This window comes from Antedon mediterranea, chromosome 5 (assembly GCF_964355755.1).
Source record: "Antedon mediterranea chromosome 5, ecAntMedi1.1, whole genome shotgun sequence".
Lineage (NCBI taxonomy): Eukaryota > Metazoa > Echinodermata > Crinoidea > Comatulida > Antedonidae > Antedon > Antedon mediterranea.
The window spans coordinates 7944947-7961794 of record NC_092674.1 but is presented as its reverse complement, the minus strand read 5'-3'; the positions used below and the strand labels follow the sequence as shown (position 1 = coordinate 7961794).

At 31.0% G+C, this 16848-nt stretch overlaps 3 protein-coding genes and 1 long non-coding RNA gene across 6 annotated transcripts; all 4 read left to right on the top strand.

The window, feature by feature from the left end:
- Positions 1 to 65: 65 nt before the first annotated feature.
- On the top strand, positions 66 to 10083 carry LOC140049168 (tyrosine-protein kinase receptor Tie-1-like). 3 transcript variants are annotated; one of them, XR_011845207.1, is made up of 7 exons: positions 66 to 246; positions 384 to 632; positions 932 to 1066; positions 1179 to 1319; positions 8177 to 8386; positions 8464 to 8539; positions 8978 to 10083. XR_011845207.1 is itself a non-coding variant. In XM_072093987.1 (5 exons), exons 1-5 carry the CDS (start codon positions 69 to 71, stop codon positions 8221 to 8223), a joined length of 750 nt encoding a protein of 249 aa, XP_071950088.1. In that variant the 5' UTR covers positions 66 to 68; the 3' UTR covers positions 8224 to 10083. The 3 variants fall into 3 exon arrangements, 1 of the variants encoding a protein (XP_071950088.1); XR_011845206.1 differs by having other exon boundaries at positions 8464 to 10083; XM_072093987.1 differs by having other exon boundaries at positions 8177 to 10083.
- Positions 2130 to 3079, top strand: LOC140049572 (uncharacterized). The gene is made up of 3 exons (XR_011845308.1): positions 2130 to 2190; positions 2330 to 2635; positions 3032 to 3079. It is a non-coding gene; the product is annotated as an uncharacterized lncRNA (long non-coding RNA).
- On the top strand, positions 3132 to 4797 carry LOC140048863 (uncharacterized). Its single transcript, XM_072093666.1, has 4 exons — positions 3132 to 3137; positions 3783 to 4023; positions 4142 to 4432; positions 4659 to 4797. The coding sequence occupies exons 1-4, from the start codon at positions 3132 to 3134 to the stop codon at positions 4772 to 4774; spliced, it is 654 nt and encodes a 217-aa protein (XP_071949767.1). The 3' UTR covers positions 4775 to 4797.
- Positions 10084 to 10207: 124 nt separating the features above from the next.
- Positions 10208 to 16817, top strand: LOC140049653 (uncharacterized). Its single transcript, XM_072094603.1, has 9 exons — positions 10208 to 10833; positions 10937 to 11320; positions 11466 to 11714; positions 11966 to 12100; positions 13877 to 14017; positions 14783 to 14914; positions 15211 to 15351; positions 16113 to 16424; positions 16741 to 16817. The coding sequence occupies exons 1-9, from the start codon at positions 10755 to 10757 to the stop codon at positions 16815 to 16817; spliced, it is 1650 nt and encodes a 549-aa protein (XP_071950704.1). The 5' UTR covers positions 10208 to 10754.
- Positions 16818 to 16848: the final 31 nt, after the last annotated feature.

Genomic DNA, 16848 nt, shown 5'->3' with positions numbered 1-16848 from the left:
ATGGGAAAGATAACGTGACCTGGGATGATACTGATGATGTTACCGATAGAGGATTAAACCAAAAAGATATGCCAGATGGTAAAATATTTAGCACAGGAAGCATGGTTCAATATCGGGTGCACACTCGCCACATGTTACTAGGTGTTGCTGACTTACAACCCGATGGGAGAGTTGGAGTATTTTCATTTGAAGCAAAGAAAGGCGAAATAGTCACAAATTCAGCAATTGTCTTGACATCTGCCGCTGGTGAGTGCCAATGATGCCCATCATTATATCATCATTATGAAAACATATAATATTAATGTACGTGCCAAGTAAGGTAACACTAATTAACTAAAACATATACATTATAATTTATAACAATTATTGTTGACTTTACATAGCTATTATTGTAATGGAGTACAGAACGATAACAGTCGGTATTGGAGAGTCTGTCACTATCAATCTCAGTGAAGGTGGTGATCTTGACGATTTACGTTGGAGACATAATTACGGTGAAGAAATACACAATCTGAGGGGTAATACGTCTGCTGTGATTGAAAACATACGAAGAAAAGATGATGGCGTATATGAATGTTATACAGGTGATAGTCCTGATGGTGACCATGGTATCATGAGACTAATTGTTAGATGTAGGTTTTGAGGCTTTTATAATAATCATTTCTACCTTTTCAAATAGATACTAATAAAATGTATCATACACCAAATCAAGACTAAACATTTGGATAATGATGTGTCTGATAAATGACGAATTGTTTCTGCATCTCGGTTCCTTTACAATTTTAAATTGATTTAAGCTTAATATAAAAGGAAAAAATATTTATACTAGAAATTCATTAAAATGTCAATTTTATTGTAAAATGAAACAGACCAACGAAATGGCTCCAAGAATTGCAAATGTATTTAAATTTAGTTCAATATTTTCTATTAGCTTGTCCTTCTCCAAAATGGAATCCTCCAGACTGTAAAATGGACTGTCCAGTATGTTATAATGGTGGAGTGTGTGACGATAAGACGGGTGTCTGTATTTGTCCAGCAGGATTTAAAGGCACTTTTTGCGAAGCAGGTAATAGCAAAATAATAATAATGTTTAAAACACGATAACAATCAGAGAATGTAGACTTTTAAATTTTAATTTATTAATAAAAAAATGAATCTAGAACCATTTTTTTCAATAGGTTGTGGAAATAACAACTGGGGTCGTGACTGCACTATTGCGTGTGCTACTGGCGGGAATTGCACAGGATCTATTTTATGTCCACCTGACCCGGTTGGTTGTGCATGCATCAATGGTTTTGGAGGAAATGATTGTCGTACAGGTTAGTATTATAACTAATATTAGTATAATAACTAGTATTATTTGTATGTGTTTTTTACTGTCAAAATGAATGAATGAAATAAATTGTCTATTGACAATAAGAGACAGTTTTATGATTGTTACAGTTTGCAGACTAACATTGAGTATTTTTTTTAATGATTTTAATATAATGTCGGTTAGGTCTGTCTGTACTACAACATTTTATGCGGCCCTATAGTGATAGTGTAGACAGAGATTAAGCCATACCGGTGTCCCTCAAATTGCTAACCCATGCTAATGATACGATGTTCATATTCATGGTTAATTATTGCTTTTATAATATCATGATTATATCTATTGTTTATACTCTTACTATTTAACTTTCAATATACTTTTACTTGATTTATCTAAGTACATCCTAAACCATACCATTATTTACCTAATGTATATTCGACGATAAAAAAAATAAAGTTTCTTGAACTATCAAACGGGATTTATGTTTTTAAGTGTGTGAGGATGGATACTATGGAGCAGAATGTCGGCAAAAATGTAACTGTGGCAATAGTGATTGCAGTCAAGTAACAGGTTGTGCTTCCGGTTCAACATGTTCGCCTGGTTTCACTGGAGACAAGTGTCTAGGTAGCATTGAATTAAATTCGTTATTATTTTCTATTATTCATTCCATATCATTTTATACAATTTAATAATTTGAATTGGTAATATAATAAACTTAAAGTTTTTTCTTGTAAAAGAGCCTACGTCATGTTCTTCTGGATTTGCTGGTGTTTTGTGTGACTACCAATGTCACTGCAAAGACTCTGAAGATTGTAATAGAGATGGAAGTTGTTCTAATGGATGTCATGAGGCTTGGGCTGGATCAAAATGCAGTATAGGTATATCTTAAGGCATAATAATTATTATATTATACTCCTTGCAAGTCGCAACGTGGTAGTTACATCATGGTGCTTTCTTTATCTGTTAGTAGTACACCTTTTTGATATGAGATAATGTAGTGCATTTCTTTATACACAGCATTACCATACCGCCTCAAACCGCCAGCTGTTGTAAACCAGACTGCAACCGCCTTAATGCTTGACGTCACTTGGATTTTTGATGAAGACTATGGAACTGGAACAATTTCACAACGAAAGCTTTCGTATAAATCATCTCAAATGAATTCATTTATGTCAATAGAAGAACCGCATCATGATTTATTTATTGATAATCTCATTCCAAATACTCAATATCAATTTTACTCTCAATTTTCGAGGATGGTTGGTGGTATTGAGGTACATGGACCAAGAAGTATACTAGGATCAACCAACACAATATGTTCTGGTAAGCATGGTCATTCAGCAAATTAGCCTACTACGTTATGTATTATCATGGACCTATAAATTAGACCTAATTTATAGGTCCATGGTATTACTGTATGTACACGATTTTGCAGTATGCTGTAGCAATTTATTTTGTATCGTTCCTATTTGGTTTTATTATAATCTCTTTGGTATGATAATTTTAAATAAATGTCATTTATTATTTGTTTGTACACATTATTTTTTGTGCAAATGAGCATACTTTATATTCTCATATAACACAAAATGTTTTTGTTATTCATTTTCTTTCTTTTTGCAAAGTACATAAAGTAAATATTTACCAAAGTATACCATATTAGACAACGTGTTATTTGTTTAATATATGATTTGCTCAGCACTAATCCATTTTATAACATAGAACCTTTGAACGAACCTGAGATAGAAGTAAACACCACTGAAAATAAGAAGATGATCGTGAGTTTAAAGGTATTGTAACAATGTGTTTGATATAGCTCACTATGTCGGTCGGTAAACATTAACTTATATTCATATTTTTTCGTTATTTTGACAGTAGATATTAATACTTGTAGGGAAAGATAAATGTTTTTAAAAATGTGTCAACATTTTTAAATATTTTGAGCAATTTCGGTCGGTTGGTCGGTAAACACTAACTCATATTCATTTATTTTTTTATTTTGACGGTGAATATTAATACTTGGAGGCAAATATAAATGTTTTTTATTATTTTTCAACATTTGTTAACATTTCCAGCTGCAATTTCGGTTAGTTGGTCGGTCGGTAAACACTAACTCATATTCCTAATTGTTTTTGTCGTTATTTTGACACTGGATATTAATACTTGGAGGCAAATATAAATGTTTCTAAACATTTTTAGTCGCGTGCGAACGCGACTCTATAGCTCACTATGTCGGTCGGTTGGTCGGTCGGTCAGTAAACACAAACTCAAATTTGCGCACGCGACGGCAGCCATGTATATGGCCTTGTTAGAATTGTTCATAAATATATTATTTTAATCTATACGTTCTCAGAGAGCTCGCTAGGTCATCATTGTTTTTCTTCACAAATTAGCTTGATGAATGCAAACATTGTTGAAGAGTACAATACCATTTCAGATGAAATTGACATTATTATGTAATCTTGTATTTCAGCCTGTTTCTAGTAATTATAATAAAATACAGTGTGAATATATTCTTCGATATCAAGTGCAATACTCTGACATAGATGGAAATATACAAGATGTAGTCAACACAACAAACAGTTCTCAATTAGAAGTAGAACTATCAGGATTATCAAGTTGTACTGCTTATGTCGTAAATGCTCGAGTTGTAAATAACTGGGAAATTGCTGGTAATTGGGGAAAGGAGATAACGGTACAAACACCGCCATTAGGTTGGTTTATTATTCATATTATGATCTTATAAAAAACTTATCGACAATTATGATGTGAAGAATAATAACTATTATTATTATTATGTATTTTTAATCATTGAATTATTACAATTATTAGAGCCATCGATAGAAAGTAATCCATTCACAAATGGAACACACTGGCTGATGAAGTGGAAAACTTCTACGTGTGACATACCAGACTATCAGGTGACCTACCATTATGAACTGTCAGGTGGAATATTTCAGCAAGGGACTACAACAAACAATGACATTTTGTTTGGTGAAGGAATTGAGTCAAATAAAGAATATACCTTCAAAGTATTAGCGTCATATTCAAATGTTAATGGGACATCTGCCATAAAGAAATTCATGTTTGAAACAGATTGTGATCCTGCAGACTCTGGTCAAGGTGTGTAGTAGTATTTCCTTAAAACCCTTATCATATCGGACTCCTTTTACGCGCAGTTCACATGAAACCGCATTCATTTTTAATAGTGATACTTTTTTCACGTTTTTAGATTTGTCTTTGGGATTTGTACTAGTAACTAACAATGAAATATAGAGAAATATCGAGCTTGTAAACCAAAGCTTTATTCAAAATAAGTTATCAAAAATGTGTAATTTTATTTTTCCAGGTTGCGCCATAGGAGTTGTAATTGCCTCACTAAGTGTTGTAGTTATCACAGTTACTATCATCGTGATGATATTCAAACGGTATAGTATCATTGTTAGACTATTACTATCTTTATAAATTAGATATTACTTATAAAGAACATACTGACTGCTTTACCATCTTTAAATCGACGAGTGAATATTACCAACAATACTACACTTTGTTAATTTTAGATACAGACGTACCGGTATACATTCAGGAAATTATGGAAATACATCTTCTACTGTGCAACAAAATGTTTGTACAATAGATACAGATTATCAGAGTTTGTCTAAAAAATATGAAGGAAGTCAATATGAAGACATTAATCCTACTGCTGGTACTACTTCTCCACCTGAACACGTTTACGCTAACCCTCAACAGCCTTTATCGGAACATATTTATGATAACATAGTTGAAAAATGAAGAATACAAAGCATTTAATTATCCGTAGTAGTGAAAACAATTTACAAAATCGTAGTTACAGTCCCATAGAAATGATTTACGTGAATAGGTATAAACTAAAAATACAAACATGTTTCCAAAAGAAGTGTAAAATCTCAAGTACTCCTTTTTCAAAAATATTTAACCAATAATGAAATAAAACTTATTATTATGAAACATCAACAAGATGCGTAGTAGAAAATAGTAATAATATTACCTTAAAAGGAAATGGACAAATATAATTCATTTGAACAAACACGCAAAATAGAATAACAACAGCCTTAGCATGATAAATAAAACAAATACAATTATGTCAAATTCTATAAAACATTTTTGTTTCGCTACTGTAGTTATTACATTGAGATTTAAAGGCAGACAATCAACTTTAACTAATATAATAATAATACTCCTGTAACCGATTGGTTAGACATTGCAAATACCATTTTTATGTTTTAACCATGATTGTTTATTACTTCAATTGGTCCCAAACTGTGGAATCAACTCCCTAAAAATGTACATACAGTAATTTATTTAGCCTATACTTATTTAAGAGAAATTGAAAACAATATTTTCTAATCTTATATCTATATATGAAATATAATTGCTCACTGTTCAAAATGTTCCTTCTACTTTTAAAACGTTATTATTATATTTTTTTGCCTCTTATTTGTTATTTTCCTATTTTTACCTTATATTTAGTTAAGTCAGGATTCCGTAGTGAGACAATTTTTTTTTCTAGTTAGGATCCTTCAACTTTTTTTGTCGTCTTTTGCCGTATTATTAGATTACTTATCTACACTATTTTTTCTATTATAATAATTGTATATATCACTTCGTAACAAATTATGTAATTTGTTTGCTATTGAAAATTTTTGTATAATTATAAATGTCACTTCATAGTCATAGTCATAACACAAACAAGAGTGTTATAGGGTGTAGAGGAAAAGCAAAACTAGTGAAACCGTCATCTTGTGATGTGCCCCTGTCAACTAAGGCGATATAAATAATACCATATGTATACAAATATAAATAGAAAAACAAATACAAAATATACTACAGTATTTATGAAAAATGAAAACAAAAATAAAAATCCAATTTCTTGAAACGAAATTATATGAACGTTAAACATTAAAGCTACAATCGTAAAATGGATTTATGTAATAAATGCCTATAAAATAAACACAATAAAAAATGATGTTTTACTTTAATGTGTGCTTGAACTTAAAAAGACTCATTAACGAGAATATTTCTAATCGTGATATTCCGAAAATACTTTAGCATCAGTAAGGGCTCTTGCATAATGAAAGGTAAGTACATCTGGGTGTCGGTTATTAACTAAAAAACAACCAACCAATCAGATCGTATCGAGGCCTAGAGGTAACAGGGCTTATATTATCAAACTGGCAGATGGAACTGGTGATTTGACAGTTAACGCAGGTAAATCAAACCTTAACAGGAACATTTGCAAAAGTCGGCCCTCTGGTGAACGGCCGACTATATTTTCGGCAAAAGGTTTGATCGGATGATGAGAAAGATGTGGATAGTTTAGTACAAAAAGACGATACTGCAACAATGTTGATCTTCTGAAGGACATTACTGAAATATTGATAAGTGTTCAAGACGAATGTAAATGGGTGATGCAGTGTTTGAAGACAGACAGGAGATTGTTGGGATCCTATACGCCCTCTATAAAAGTAATCATATTTTGTATAATTTTTTGACATCTAGCTTTTGGTTGCATATACTTACTTTAAACACAAACCTTTAACATACCTAAAATATTACAAATATAGTAATTCTCCACTAGATTGATTAAACTGTAAATTGATTTAAATATTTTAGTTTCTATATTTTTAGTTTTGCGTTAACAGATAAATACAATTCATAGGCATTTACCAAATTAAATTAGTGTTTCCACTAATAAGCTTAATAACACACTGACGCAAATATATTGACATAGACGCTTGTAGTTGGTAGTACTTGTGTACGTAGTGGAGAACCAAACTAGAGCCTACATGATGGCTTAACGTATACTTTTATTATCAAAATGCATCGAAGCATTATCGTCACAAATGTAAACAATATGAATCTAATCCGCAGTACAGTTACTTTTAAAATTATTATTTCATTTCCTTATACGATGTACGCAATTACCGTAATATTATTACATGTTTTTGTTTTAAAAGTATAAGTATATTGAATATACAATGCGGGTGTAGCAATTATACATGTTATTAGTATTATTTGCTCTAAAAACAAAACAAATAAAGAAACAGTATACCGTACATTAACAAAATTGTTTCTTGTGGTAGCAGCAATCAGACAAATAACAAATGTATAATAATACTGTAAAGCTCTGTCTACACAAAAAATCAAAATCAAATTAGTTTGACAAAAAAAAGTGTTTTGTACCCAAATACGGTCATGTATGGGCACATCAAATTGTTTTTGTCACATAAAGTTTGATAGTGTAGACAGAGCCTAAGATAGAAACAACTAATATAATAAGAAATGTCAGAAATATACAGTGCTTTTAATACAAAGTATTAATTCTCGATAAACACTGTCATTAATTTTCATTTCATTTGATTATTCAATGAGTACAAGCCTCCGGCCCATTGTACGATACTGTTACAATAGAAAAACATATTATTAATTTTCATTATTCAGCTCTTTCTTTGCTGATTTACCTTAAATGTCTATTACTTATCTCCGCTATGCTAAAATAAACTATAGCGTATAGAATCATGGAGGAATCTATTCAAGTTGCAGCACTGTACAATTGTATGAGGAAACAAAAATCAGTCAGAAGTTGATGAACAACAACTTAATTTACAAAAAAATACTTTATAGTATTGGGTAACGATAGTGACAATAATTGTAACTGTCAGTCTTTCACTTATTGCAGTTATTGCTAATGCTATACATTGTATTATACAACCTATCCTGAAATTTAATGGATATGTCGGCTAAACGATTTCCAAACTAAAACATAATTATATAAACCTATCTTTTCTTTGGAATAATCTTCTGTACTTTTTTTTTCCATAATTATAGCATTACCGTACAGTTCTGAACCGTCTACCAGACAGCATCCACTCTAACATTCATTTATTTCAGTAACTGAACCAGATGATGATGTATTTATTATTAATAATCTTATCCCAAATACGCAAGTTCAATTTTACTCTCAATTTTCGAGGAAGGTTGGTGGTATTGAAGTAGAAGGCCCAAGTAGTGCACTTGGATCAACAAACACCATCAAAGGTAAGCTTTAAATACAATTAAATCCGCAAACTTCCAATCATGTATTATCTTACTCAGTAATGTGTTTTCTTTTTCAGCTTTTGGGCCTAGTATAATTGTAAGATGCGACTGTACTTCACCATAACTTATGCATCTTTGTTCAGCAACTGAAAGGTTTGTATTGTATGCCTTTAGGACTAAGTCTGACGAATAATTAATGTATAATATTATGCAAATGTAAACATTTGTGGAAAGGATATAATATATATAAATGAATGTGTATGTTTACATGTGTCTACACTATGTGTGTGTGCAGGTTAATAGCAGTAAACATTTGATGTATGTAGTTAAGTATTTTACTTAATATACAATTGGTTATTTTAAATAGAGGATTCAACACAAGAAATGTTAAGAAGTAAATACTTTGTATTGATGGTATGATACTAAGGTTAAAATTAAGATATCAATGAGGAAAAACAGAAAATAACGAAAAATGGTAGAACATTTTTAGAAAATATGTAATGAAACATTGAATGAATAAATGTGGTGGTGAACCAGAAAAGAAAAAAAAATATATTATACAAACGTTTCTTCAATACTTTTATATTTCAGGATATTTGAGATGGTTATTGTTATGGACTTAATTTTGATTTGTTGAACTTGAAACTAGAACAGATCTGTTGGACGTTTTCAAAAAGAAAAACGGTTACGATTTGATTTTGATATTTGTATTACTCAAAATTATTATGGTTTAATGACGGCATTTTAAAAATTCAGTAAAAGTAGAGCATTTTATTAATTTTAATTTAATTCAGTCCACTGCACTTTGTTCATATTAAGATTTGAATATATATATATATTTAAAAACCGTACTAATAAATTTATTACCCATTTGATTGTCATGTTTTGCAGGTATTGACATGTCCGGGATTTTACTAACAATCATAATTATTTTAGAATAATACAAATAAACAAGGCTGCAGTAGCCTGCTTTAATTTGAGTTAGTGTTTATACCGACCGACCAACCGACCGACCGACCGACCGACTAACTAACCGACCGACCAAACCGACCGACATAGTGAGCTGTAGAGTCGCGTTTGCACGCAACTAAAAAGTAACATACCAAAGGTTTAGATTGATTTTTAAAAATGAGCATTGTGTATGTATGTATGTAGGTCAAAGGTAAAATATACTTTTTCTTGTTTTCTCATTTGTGCAAACTGCATTCTATATTATGTAATTAGATAACTATGTAGATGAACAGAACTTAAGTTAAAACATAGACATAGATGTTCACTCAAATACGCTTGCATGTATAACAGAGCTAAACATTAATTTTATTTTAGTTTTATTATTTAATTATTTAGTTAAAGGTTAATGCGGTTCGGAGTGAAGACGTAATACACTTTTGTTTTGTGTAATTTAATAATTTTGACAATAGCATATTATCAGCTGCCCAATATATTCGATTTATAATACTGTAGCAATGGATTTAGAAATATGTGTGAATATATACTCCTAAAAGGTACTGCATGATTATGTTATTTTATCATTTAAGATTATAATGTTATACATATTGTTGGTTAAAATATCGTTCCTTGATATCAAGCGACATGATATCAGCAGGATTAAATAGCCTACGTGATAGTTTGACAAGATAGTCTATTTTTATTTTCAAAATTTACAACACACATCATAATAATAAACACCAAGATTTCGATCCTTGGTGACTTATTTTTAAAATTATTATTTATTTCCTTATACGCTTTAGTTTTAAAAGTAAAATATCATTAAATGATTAAATTCCTTGCCATAAAAAATACTTTTTGTTTTGGGGATTATAAAAATCACCTGGATACAATAAATGAATAAAAACATTTAGAAACAATCATTTCTAGGCCTATTATCAAAATATTTTGACAAAAAATGTCTGATATGCCCAAATATGGTAGCGATATGCTTAAATATGGTAGCGATATGACATCATCGTGTCCATTATTATGGGCACATCACATTTGTTGTCACATAACGTTTGATAGTGTAGAAAGTATGAGAAATATTCAGTGCTTTCAAACAAAGTATGTTTGCATAACAAATCAAATCTATCCTCGTCGTTTACAGTCTTTCTCCACATATAATTTCTTTCTCTAAGCTGAAATAAATATTTTGAATAAAAACATTTTACATATAGGCCTATTCAACTTAAATACTTTTGACACTTGAATAAACAAGGAAATAGTTTTGTATTACTGTATTTCTTTGTTATTGGGTGAGAAATCTGTTTCATTGCTTAAATTGTGAAGTATAATATATAAGCTAACGGCATACTAACGAAACATTTAGTCTCTCACGACTTAAGTTTTACTACAAGTAAAAACTTCAGTGGATATGTTGGCTAAACGTTTTCCAAACTTGTTCTACGTGATTATAGCTCTCTCTTTAAGGTTTTATTCCGGATTCTCCTCAGGTATGTACTTAGTTGCCGGTCATTGAAGACTATAAATTGTAAAAGTTACGAGCGATTTACCGATTTTTTTTCTCCTCATAAAAATGATGTTTTATTTTTAAAGATCCATTAGATATAACAACATATTCTGAAACACCACTGGTTGCCAATAATGGTAGTTGGTTTCGAGGATACGCTCTTTACGACGACAAAGACATTCGAGATTTATCAGTAGGAATATTATACAAGAATATGGAAGGGGAAGACGTGACTTGGGATGATACTGGGCCGTATACGGATGGCAATACTGGTAATGAAAGAACAACAAATATGCCAAGCAATAAAATATTTCCCACAAGTTGCACAATTAGATACCGAGTGCACGATGATCACACGTTTCTAGGTGTTTCTGACTTACCTCACAGTGAAAGAGTTGGTGTATTTTCTTTTGAAGCAAAGAAAAATGGAGTAGTCACAAATTCAGCAATTGTCTTGACATCCTCTTTTGGTGAGTAAGGTCATGATGTTATTCTCAATTTGAGGACGACGATAATGAATAAATAATATCTAATTTTATTCATACTCTTTAAAACATTAATATTTTGTTTAATAGCTATTACTATTATCTGTTTACCAATATAATTATTTTACAGCCACTATTGAAATGGAGTATAGAACGATAACAGTCGGTATCGGAGAGTATGTCACTATCAATCTCAGTAAAGGTGGTGATCTTGAAGATTTACGTTGGAGACATAATTATGGTGAGGAAATACACAATCTGAGAGGTAATACTTCTGCTGTGATTAAAAACATACGAATGAAAGATGATGGGGTATATGAATGTTATACAGGTGATAGCCTGGATGGTAACCATGGTATCATGAGACTCATTGTTAGAGGTAAATCTTTGTAAAAGCATTTTCATCGTCAATTAGTAATATTTACCAACAAGGTAGTTTGATATCTGATTAGGATACACACTTGGAACATAATACTAATATGTAAATATTTTAAATTAAAAGTAAATTAGTATACATTATTTAATTGGTTCTAATAAATGAAAACACATTGACCTTATAATTTGTCTTTCAGAGAGACTGTTTACATTTTCGGACAAATTATTATTATTTTTATTATTTTTATTTAATAGCTTGTCCATCACCAAAATGTAATCCTCCAGATTGTGAAATGGACTGTCCCATATGTTATAATGGTGGAGTATGTGACGATAAGACGGGCGTCTGTATTTGTCCAGCAGGATTTAAAGGCGCTTCTTGTAAAACTGGTAATAGCTTAATTTATATTGTATTATAATATAATTAGCAGGATTTAAAGGCAATTTTTGTAAAACTGGAAATCACATAAATAATCTTAAAATTAGAACGATACTCCGAGAGTGCATACCTCCGCCTACTATAAAATTCTCTTACATAAGATTTCACCGGAAATGCGAGCTGTGTGTGATTTGGTGTAATGGTTACGTAACCAGCCTTTCAACTAACAATAGTTTCAGTTGATTAACAATAGAACAGCAACGCCAAAAATAAACGGGTACATTTGAAAAGAAATAGGGTTTTTAAAACTAATCATATAAAACTGTACATTAAATCAAATTATGTTTTAAAATTACAAATCACAAATTATAACTCTTGCTTCTGTACAAAAATGAAGTTTTTTTTTGACATGTAGTTCTCGAGAAAATGCAAGTTCAGGTTACTTGTTACTTTAAGACTGCTCGCCGGCTTTTGAGAATTGTCTCCTATCTGGCAGGTCTGAAAATAATACTAAAAAGTGGTCCAGAATTGGGACCCTGGTCCTTGATCACATATTTATCTGTATTTTCATTTTCGTAAAAATCTTGTAATATGCACTTTTTGAGTAATCTTGCAAACAAACAAACAGACAGATACAAATACAAGCGATCGACTACATATACATCCTTGGCGGAGGTAAACAAATTATTAAAACATAACATTTATTATTGTTATTAAGCAATAAACATTAAACATCATCATCTATTTTCAACACATTATTCATAAAAGTCCGTCAGTCAGCTGTAGTTTTATTATTATTCCAACACTGCCTACTGATTGACAGACTTCATCCTCTCTCTCATGCACATTGTCACTCTCTGATGCGCACCCTAGATCACCACAAAGTTCCCATATCCACTATTGCTTTCACTTATAAAGTAAGGAATACTCCGTGTATAACAAAATCATGGCCGTAAATAGTTCTGAATTTTTTCTTGACAATTCTTAACATGATTTTCAGGAGCCGGGGCGAAGAGTGCGCTTTTTCATCCCATGCGAATTATTGTTAAGGCAGACATGACCTTTACTTCTAAACCACAGTTTTAAAATTAAAAAAGTAGCAAATAGGTATCAAATCTCCCAAACACAAACGAAAATGCAAAATATCAAAACCATTGAAATAAAAATAAATGTAGATGATGATGAACACCCACAAACAAAACGATTCCAAATGGTTTGATATAGAACATAAAAACTTAACAATTCGTGTTTCCGCAGCAATATGTTTTTCATTCGATTTCTGTCAACTTTTTTGTTTTATCTAAATTTATCAAAATAATTAATACACCACGAAAACCAACAAAAATAATATAGTTTGGTATTTTGTACTTTCGTTAGTGTTTTTGCGCATCATCAAATGTTTTCTTTTTCGTAAAGTCAGAACAGTCAAAAGTAAAGTCTAAATTACATATCCAGTATTGCTTTCATTTTTTAGCTTACATATGTTTCCAAAGTGAAGGGATAGTGTATAACAAAATTAATGACCGTAAATAATTCCGAATTTTATTTTTGATACAATTTGTTTTTATTTTAATTATTTGTCAAATTACTTCAAGTTCAAGTTCAAGTTCAAGTTCAAATTTATTGTCAAATACACTGTAAATGAAATTTGCCTTCCAAGGTTGAAATTACAATAAAAATAACAACAGTTAAAAACATACAATACTATACAAAGGATAAGATAATAATACTTTTATGATGTAGTAAAGATGTTTCTTTTATGAGATACTTTTAATGTATTTTTTAAGGATGTAGAATTAACAACTTTGGCCATGAATGCAACAGTAACTGTTCTACTGGTGGAAATTGCGTTGGGGTTTTTTTCTGTCCACCTGATCCAGTTGGATGTACATGTATGAAAGGTTTTGGAGGAAGAGACTGTACTACAGGTCAGAACATTTTATATGTTTTGTGCCTATGATGAAAATAATGATTATTATATTTTAGTGTTATTAGTGCTATTAATACTCAAAAAATATGTTGTTGAGGTAATATGTTTTAATAAAATAAATAAATTTCCAAAATTATGATAAATTATGCAAAAAAGCATTTCTTAATTATCTTTGCCATTATGCCAAACTATTTTTTCAACTATTGATGTCAGACGAAAACTCAAACTTAAGCCCTACAGGTCACTACTATAAAGTTTAACATTATTGACCGCCATCCAATGATGACGTAACATAACTATGAATACACATTATTTACAATATTTACGTTTAACCTAAATACTTTTCTAACTAAACTTGATTAGTATACTGGTTTTCGATAGGTGTTTGGAGGGATATGTCGAATTTTGCCTTTAGGCTAATTCATATACTAGGACCCGATTCTGCTACTGTAAGAGGTATCTATCTATACAACTATAGCAAGTTATATACGTTGCTGTCTGCAGAAATGCTGTACATAGTTTTACAGATAGATACCTCTTGACAGTAGCAGAATCGGCTGATACTATTGATATCGCTTCACTGCTTTCACATCTATCACCGTGATTACTGTTCGTACTATTTGTACCATATCTCAGTATTATTATTATTACTAATCGTATAGTTGTTTTGTTTTATTATTTTCTGTATAAGATTGATTTTTACAGTTTTTAATATTAGATAAGATGTAAGTATTTTAAACTACAATTGTTTCATGTTTTCCAGTGTGCGATGCTGGATACTATGGAGCAGATTGTCGTCAAAAATGTAACTGTGACAATGGCGTTTGTAATAAAACAACAGGATGCATTTCCGGTTCAAAATGTTCGTCTGGTTACACAGGAGACACGTGTTTAGGTAGTATATTATTAAAAATAAGATAGATACTTTTCTTTATATCACTGGGCGGTTTAAAATGTACCACTGATCCATTTGAATGGCGATTCACCCCGAATAAATTCACAAATTCACCAAAAAATCAATCCGAACAATATAATGGGACAATGGAGGAAAATTAAACCTTTTGGTCAATTCTATGCATTTACTTTGGTAACTGAGTTTCTACTCAATTAAGTTTTCTTTGACTTTTACACAATCATTTATACTGTACAGTACATTGAAATTGCTAATGATATTATTCTTGGTTTCTAAAGAGCCTCCGTCATGTTCATCCGGATTCTTTGGTGCTTTGTGTAATTTCCTGTGTCACTGCAAAGCTTCGGCAGATTGTAATCGAGATGGAGGTTGCGATAATGGATGCCATGAAGCTTGGGCTGGACCAAACTGCAGCATAGGTAACTACACGACATTAAACTATATATGTCGTATACTTTCAGCTATTCAAAGTAGCCTGAAGAATTATCGGAAAAGAGAGAGAGATTAGATTATTAGTTACATATTTTGTCATGAAAGTTAATTAATTAAATACATACACATACATACATCTTGCCTTTTCTCTGTAGTACCTCATTGTATAACTGAAGATGCAGTTAATTTGATTTCCATTTAGAAAATTCACAATAGGCAACTAGGATCATCAAATGTTTCCATGTTTTACAGTTTTATTTATTCATTCCATTTATTTTATCAACACAATCGGTCAAAAATAGAGGTTGCGAAAGCAACAATGCGCAAAAACATGCGAGTATCCACAGCCCTACAAAAACTACAAAATAGTCAATTATGTAAATATAAAAAAAACATTTAAAACCTGATTATATACACATAAAGAGAATAATTAATTAATTTGCACAAAAATTATGATGCACACACAAACAGATTGATAGTCATAATCATATTTACACTTGATTATCGACAAATTGCTCCACATGAACATTTATCGTATGTTTCTCTATGAATTATTCTCAATTGCCTTGCCCATATATTATCTATATCTCTGAAGTCATTATAGTCTCTATACATCCGACTATAAAGCGAGTAAAACCATCTAATTAGATATGCAGATGATTTAGTAAAGTTTATACGGCAGAACAACACATAGGCCTACATGTATTCTGTTTTAATAGTTCAGTGTGTTTTCTATTTTCATAAATAGCATTACCATACAACTTTAAACCACCAACTGTTGTAAATCAGACAGCAGCAAGTATAACATTTGACGTCACTTGGATTCTTGGTGAAGACTATGGAACAGGAACAATTACAAAACGGAAACTTTCGTATAAATCATCGGAGATGGATTCATTTATATCAATAACTGAATCATATAATGATTTATGTATTGTCATTGACAAACTTATCCCAAATACGCAAGTTCAATTCTACTCTCAGTTTTCGAGGATGGTTGGTGGTATTGAGGTAGATGGACCAAGAAGTACACTTGGATCAACCAACACAATATGTTCAGGCAAGATCTAACATTACAGATAATCAGTTAACAAACTGCCAAGCCATGTAATCAGCAACGCGTCAACTGATTTTATAAATCTAGTATCTATAGATCTAGAATTAAAAGATTGCCAACATTTGTTTTAAGGATTTTATCATTCACAGATTATTAATTTTTACTTGTTTTACAGTATGCTAACTTTTTGTTGGATTATATGAGATATTCCTTTATTTATTCTTTGTTGTTAGAAAAATTATTATGATATCTACCATAGCACACCACGTTGTATTTTGTATGTCTGTTCTAATCCGCTGTGTTACATATTATGAAATAGAGCCTTTAGAAGAACCTGAGATGGAGTTAAAAACCATTGGAGATAATCAGATGATAGTGAATTTAAAGGTACACTAGATATGTTTTTATTGTTCTTGTTTGTTCTTCA

Excerpts from the sequence above, each read along its gene's own strand:
- LOC140049168 (XM_072093987.1), top strand. The coding sequence starts at position 69 with ATGCCAGATGGTAAAATATTTAGCACAGGAAGCATGGTTCAATATCGG. Across the intron at positions 247-383 it reads TGTCTTGACATCTGCCGCTG|CTATTATTGTAATGGAGTAC; the intron begins GTGAGTGCCAAT and ends GACTTTACATAG. Across the intron at positions 1,320-8,176 it reads AGGAAATGATTGTCGTACAG|CATTACCGTACAGTTCTGAA; the intron begins GTTAGTATTATA and ends CCATAATTATAG.
- LOC140048863 (XM_072093666.1), top strand. Across the intron at positions 4,024-4,141 it reads GGTACAAACACCGCCATTAG|AGCCATCGATAGAAAGTAAT; the intron begins GTTGGTTTATTA and ends TACAATTATTAG. Across the intron at positions 4,433-4,658 it reads TCCTGCAGACTCTGGTCAAG|GTTGCGCCATAGGAGTTGTA; the intron begins GTGTGTAGTAGT and ends TTATTTTTCCAG.
- LOC140049653 (XM_072094603.1), top strand. The coding sequence starts at position 10,755 with ATGTTGGCTAAACGTTTTCCAAACTTGTTCTACGTGATTATAGCTCTC. Across the intron at positions 14,915-15,210 it reads CACAGGAGACACGTGTTTAG|AGCCTCCGTCATGTTCATCC; the intron begins GTAGTATATTAT and ends TGGTTTCTAAAG. Across the intron at positions 16,425-16,740 it reads AACCAACACAATATGTTCAG|AGCCTTTAGAAGAACCTGAG; the intron begins GCAAGATCTAAC and ends ATTATGAAATAG.